This window comes from Brassica oleracea, chromosome C9 (genome assembly GCF_000695525.1).
Source record: "Brassica oleracea var. oleracea cultivar TO1000 chromosome C9, BOL, whole genome shotgun sequence".
NCBI lineage: Eukaryota > Viridiplantae > Streptophyta > Magnoliopsida > Brassicales > Brassicaceae > Brassica > Brassica oleracea.
In genome coordinates this window covers 33,252,921-33,258,154 of record NC_027756.1, presented here as the reverse complement: position 1 = coordinate 33,258,154, position 5,234 = coordinate 33,252,921, and the positions used below count along the sequence as shown (strand labels likewise).

The following is a 5,234-nucleotide window of genomic DNA, read 5'->3' as shown; positions in this document are numbered from 1 at the left end:
CCATCGCTATGGAGAGTCATCTAAGCTTTGATCCCGGCACAACTCCTTCCCCTTTGTCTTCTGAACTTCAAAAGCACTTTTCTGTTTTGAGTGTCCAGGAAAAAAAGGTTCAGCCTCAGAAAAGTGAAAGCATTGATAGTTCCCAACAGCTTGAGATTTGTAGAAGCATTGTTGTCCAAACCGGCTACCTTGGAAATGCCAGCGACAGAGGTTCGGTCCAAGGGGAATATCTCGACCTTAAGAAGGTCTTTTATCATAAATCCAATTTCCCTGAAGGCCAACTCAACAAGGATTCACTGAGGCTTGGAATCGCATGAAAAGCTTCACGGAGGAAGGAGTTATGATTTTTTCAAACCAGAGGTTCTCCAGTCCGTCTATCCGCGAGTACCAGACTTCTAAAAGAGATTCAGGCCCGGGAAAGAAGCAGATTGAGCCAAAACTGATCTTAGGGTTCAAGATGGATCTCTCAGCTTCTTAAAAAGACCGAAATCAGGAGAAATGGCCATGGAATTATGAAGTTATGATCCATCCACCAAAACCGGCCAGACCAAAGACAGCACAACCTTTTTCATTCAGCCAAGAACCCGGAGGTACTTTCAAAACTCCTACTTTTATTTGTGCTGATGAATCTGTTTTGAAGTTTGATATCTTGTGTGTTGAAACTGATAGACCTTGGCTTGTGTTGAGATCATTGCTTAAAAATTTTGTTGTCTTGAGCTTTGATGTCATCTTGGTTTACAACACATTCTTTGATGATTATCCTAAGAGCTTGGATCATGTTCTTGATGTCCTAAGGATAGAGAAACTCTTTGATTATTTCTCTCGCAGATTTGATGTGGTTTCCCTAGTTGTTTTGAAAGTACAGGATAAGCATGATCAATTCCCAAGGAGAGAAAGTACTGGTGAACGCCAAATGTCTTATGTATCAGGGACATGGAACTAGAAGTACTTGAGGAAAACAAGTCAAAAACTCCAAGGAAGTTTCTGTCCATACTTTTCCTTCGTTGAATTTTATATGATTTTAAAATTCGTTTTGTCTTATTCATTTCCTTTTGATACAGGTGAAATGGATTTGAGGTCAAATCCTTTTCAAGAGGGAGGAAATGATGTGCCATGGGGTAGCGCACCGGGCAAAACAGACATGCATGGCTTGATCATGGAAAGCAGTAAAGATATATGTTCATTGTTTGACTCATATCTTCAAAACCACGAGGTTTCTATGCATGAAATTACTTGGATAGTTTTATATGATTTTAAAATTCGTTTTCTCTTATTCATTTCCTTTTGATAGGTTTGAAATGGATTTGAGGTCAAATCCTTTTCAAGAGGGAGGGAATGATGTGCCGTGGGGTAGCGCACCGGGCAAAACAGACATGCATGGCTTGATCATGGAAAGCAGTAATGATATATATTCATTGTTTGACTCATATATTCAAACAAACGAGTCCTCTACGCATGAAATCACTTGGAGAATGTTCTCAACTCAATTACGGAGCTCCTCGAAGAAGAATCAGATCAAACGGAGTTTATATGTGACAGTTATGCTATTTACAAATCAGGTGATCTTCAGTTCTCGCGAATTCAGACCACCCGAGAAGCTCGAAATGACTAACCTTCTTTCTGATGAACCAACGGTCAATTCAATCATGACAAAGGTTAGAGAATGTTCTCAACTCAATTACGGAGCTCCTTGAAGAAGAATCAGATCAAACGGAGTTCATATGTGATAGTTATGCTATTTACAAATCAGGTGATCTTCAGTTCTCGCGAATTCAGACCACCCGAGAAGCTCGAAATGGCTAACCTTCTTTCTGATGAACCAACGGCCAATTCAATCATGCAAAAGGTGATTATTCATGTTCTAAATATCCAAGAAAGCATTGGGCTTGATGGTTTTCAAAAAGATTCAAAAACGAGCTTGTTTGGGCCAAATGGAGAAACCGATAAAATATTGGCTAAGGGAAAAGATGGATTTCGACCAGGCCTCAAAGAGACATGTCTTGGCCCATATCAGGAGCATATTCTTCACTTTTGAAAGTCTTGGTCGTGGCTATATCAAGAGGCAGTCCAAGTTTCAGTCAAAGACTTTATTTAGTCAAGTCTTTGTTTTTATTTTCAATGCCTTGTTTTTAACACATTCTTCTTTGGATTTCTACAACTTGTAATCCTATAAATAAGGTCTAAGAGCCACAAAATAAAGCAGATTGTTTTCCCCTTTGTTTTGAGTTGAAACACTTTGTTCTTTGTAGAACTTTTCTTTGTTTCTTGGTGAGTCATATCCAAGAAAACATTCCTCAAAATCGTTGGACTTGTGAGTCATATCAAGCAACGACTAGAGACCCTTCTTTTGGTGGACTTGTGAGTCATATCAAGCACTAACTGAAGGCGGGAATATCGGAGGCCTTCCGTAACCTTCGTGCGACCCTTCAATCCACCAGTTCTCCATCCGGAGTTCATATCCAAACCAGATCCAGTCGAATGAGCCGATCTTAGGGTCTTTCACATCCCCTCTAGAGAATTGGAATCCCGAAAAAGCACCAAAAATTGAGTTAAAGCAGTTGCCCGCCGGACTAAAGTATGCTTTTCTCTACAATAATTTTTATCCCGTAATCGTTAATGCCAACCTAACCAACGGAGAACTTGCGTTGTTATTAAATAAACTGCGCAAGTATAGTAAAGCCCTCGGATACTCTCTCAAGGATATTCCTGGTATCTCTCCAGATCTGTGCATGCATCGGATTCACTTAGAAGACGATTCAAAATCGTCAGTGGAACATCAAAGAAGGCTAAACCCGCACTTGAAAGAAGTTGCTAAGAAGGAAATTATTAAACTTCTAGATGCTGGAATCATCTACCCAATTTCGGATAGCAACTGGGTGAGCCCCGTGCATGTTGTACCTAAGAAAGGCGGAATTATAGTGGTTAAGAATGATAAAAATGAACTCATTCCCACGCGAACTGTCCCTGGATATCGAATATGTATCGATTATAGGAAGCTAAACGCTGCCACCAGAAAAGATCACTTTCCCTTACCCTTCATTGATCAAATGTTGGAAAGATTGACAAATCACCAATACTACTGTTTTCTTGACGGATACTCTGGATTTTTCCAAATTCCTATACATCCTGACTATCAAGAAAAGACCACCTTTACATGCCCTTACGGAACATTTGCATACCGCAGAATGCCATTCGGTCTTAGTAATGCCCCTGCCACTTTCCAACGATGCATGATGTCAATCTTTACAGATAGGATAGAAGATCTCATGGAAGTCTTTATGGATGATTTTTCCGTATATGGATCCAGTTTCAAAAACTGTCTCGATAACCTATGTAAAGTCTTGGCAAGATGTAAAGAAAAAAACCTCGTTCTGAATTGGGAAAAATGCCACTTTATGGTTAACGATGGAATCGTCCTAGGACATAAAGTGTCCGCTGCTGGCATAGAAGTAGATCGGGCGAAGATTGAGGTAATGACCGGCCTGCCTGCACCCACGAACGTAAAAGACGTGAGAAGTTTTCTTGGGCATGCCGGATTTTACAGGAGGTTCATACAGGATTTTAGCAAAATCGCTAGACCTCTAACCTCCCTCCTCTGTAAAGAAGTTAAATTCGACTTCTCACCAGAATGCGTAAAGTCTTTTGAGGAAATAAAGAAAGCCTTGATAACTGCCCCCATCGTACAAGCACCTAGCTGGAATCTTCCTTTCGAAATCATGTGCGATGCGAGCAATTTCGCTGTCGGAGCAGTTCTAGGCCAAAGAAAGCTACATGCAGTTTACTATGCCAGTCGAACACTTGACGAGGCACAAAAGAATTACGCAACAACAAAAAAAGAACTGCTTGCTGTAGTTTATGCATTTGAAAAGTTCCGCCAATACCTGGTTGGTTCGCGAGTCATCGTTCATACTGACCACACTGCAATTACATATTTAATGCAAAAGAAAGATGCGAAACCACGACTCCTGCAATGGATCCTTTTACTTCAAGAATTCGACATCGAGATTAAAGATAAAAGAGGAGTAGAAAACAGAGTTGCAGATCATCTTTCCCGGATACAAATAGAAGATGACAATCCTATCGATGACTTCTTACCAACGGAAAACGTTTACCAAACGGATTCATTCGTCGGAAATATTTGTCTCACTTCCGAGGAACTTTTGATCGCCGACGACGATGCTATGTCGATCGACGACGACAATGCTATGTCGATCGACACTTCAGATGATCTATATAAAGAAATAAATCCCCTAACCCTCACCTTCGATATAAAAGTAAACGTCGCATACAACGAGCTGCACCCTGACCATGATTCCCCCGTAGATGAAAGTCTGCATCGGGAAGTGCACGCAGTCGGACAAGGTTCAAAAAACAGACCTTGGTTCGCTGATATAGTGAACTATTTAGCTGCTGACATAGAACCCGAAGAGTTGAGAGGGTATACAAGGAAGAAGTTTTTAAGAGAAGTTAGGAGATATCCCTGGGACGAGCCATATCTCTACAAACATTGCTCTGACGGGATATATAGACGTTGCGTCGGCGAAACTTAAATCCCTGATATTTTATTCCAATGCCATGGATCCGACTACGCTGGACATTGTGCAACCTTTAAAACAGCATCAAAAATCCTTCAGGCTGGATTCTGGTGGCCGACCATGGTAAAAATCAGCATGAACATTTTTACGAAAAGTAATCTTCGTAAAGAATTTTTTACGAAGAGCCTTGCGGTAAAATCTTGTTCTAATCTCAATCGAACCACTAAATACCGATTGTCCGAAGGCAACAGACACATATCCAAATCGGCCACGGACAAGCTCAAGTATGGCCATCGGACCACAAACAATCCAAGCTCGGTCGCTACGTTGCGACCGAGCACGCACACAGCTCGGTCGCTACATAGCGACCGAGCTCCAGCCAAGATCGGTCGCTATGTAGCGACCGAGAACGTACATGGCTCGGTCGCTACGTAGCGACCGAGCACGCACACGGCTCAGTCGCTACGTAGCAACCGAGCTCAAGCCAAGCTCGGTCGCTACGTAGCAACCGAGCTCCAGCCAAGCTCGGTCGCGACCGAGCATGTACACGGCTCGGTCGCTACGTAGCGACCAAGCATGTACACGGCTTGGTCGCTACGTAGCGACCAAACTTTTCCAAAACGTCGATACAACACGAATCCATGCATTCTCGTCTACTCTTTAATGCTATCTCCCGTAGGCCATGGCTAAACCATTCTT

General features: G+C 42.1%; 1 protein-coding gene across 1 annotated transcript in view; it reads left to right on the top strand.

Moving 5' to 3' along the window:
* Positions 1 to 3,614, top strand: part of LOC106314828 — a gene marked incomplete at its 3' end in the record, with an annotated part of 4,246 nt that extends 632 nt beyond the window's left edge. The window contains exons 2-3 of the mRNA XM_013752644.1: positions 99 to 245; positions 2,469 to 3,614. Coding sequence (XP_013608098.1) covers positions 99 to 245; positions 2,469 to 3,614 — 1,293 coding nt within the window. The remainder of the gene's footprint in view (positions 1 to 98; positions 246 to 2,468) is intronic.
* Between the last annotated feature and the right edge of the window lie 1,620 nt (positions 3,615 to 5,234).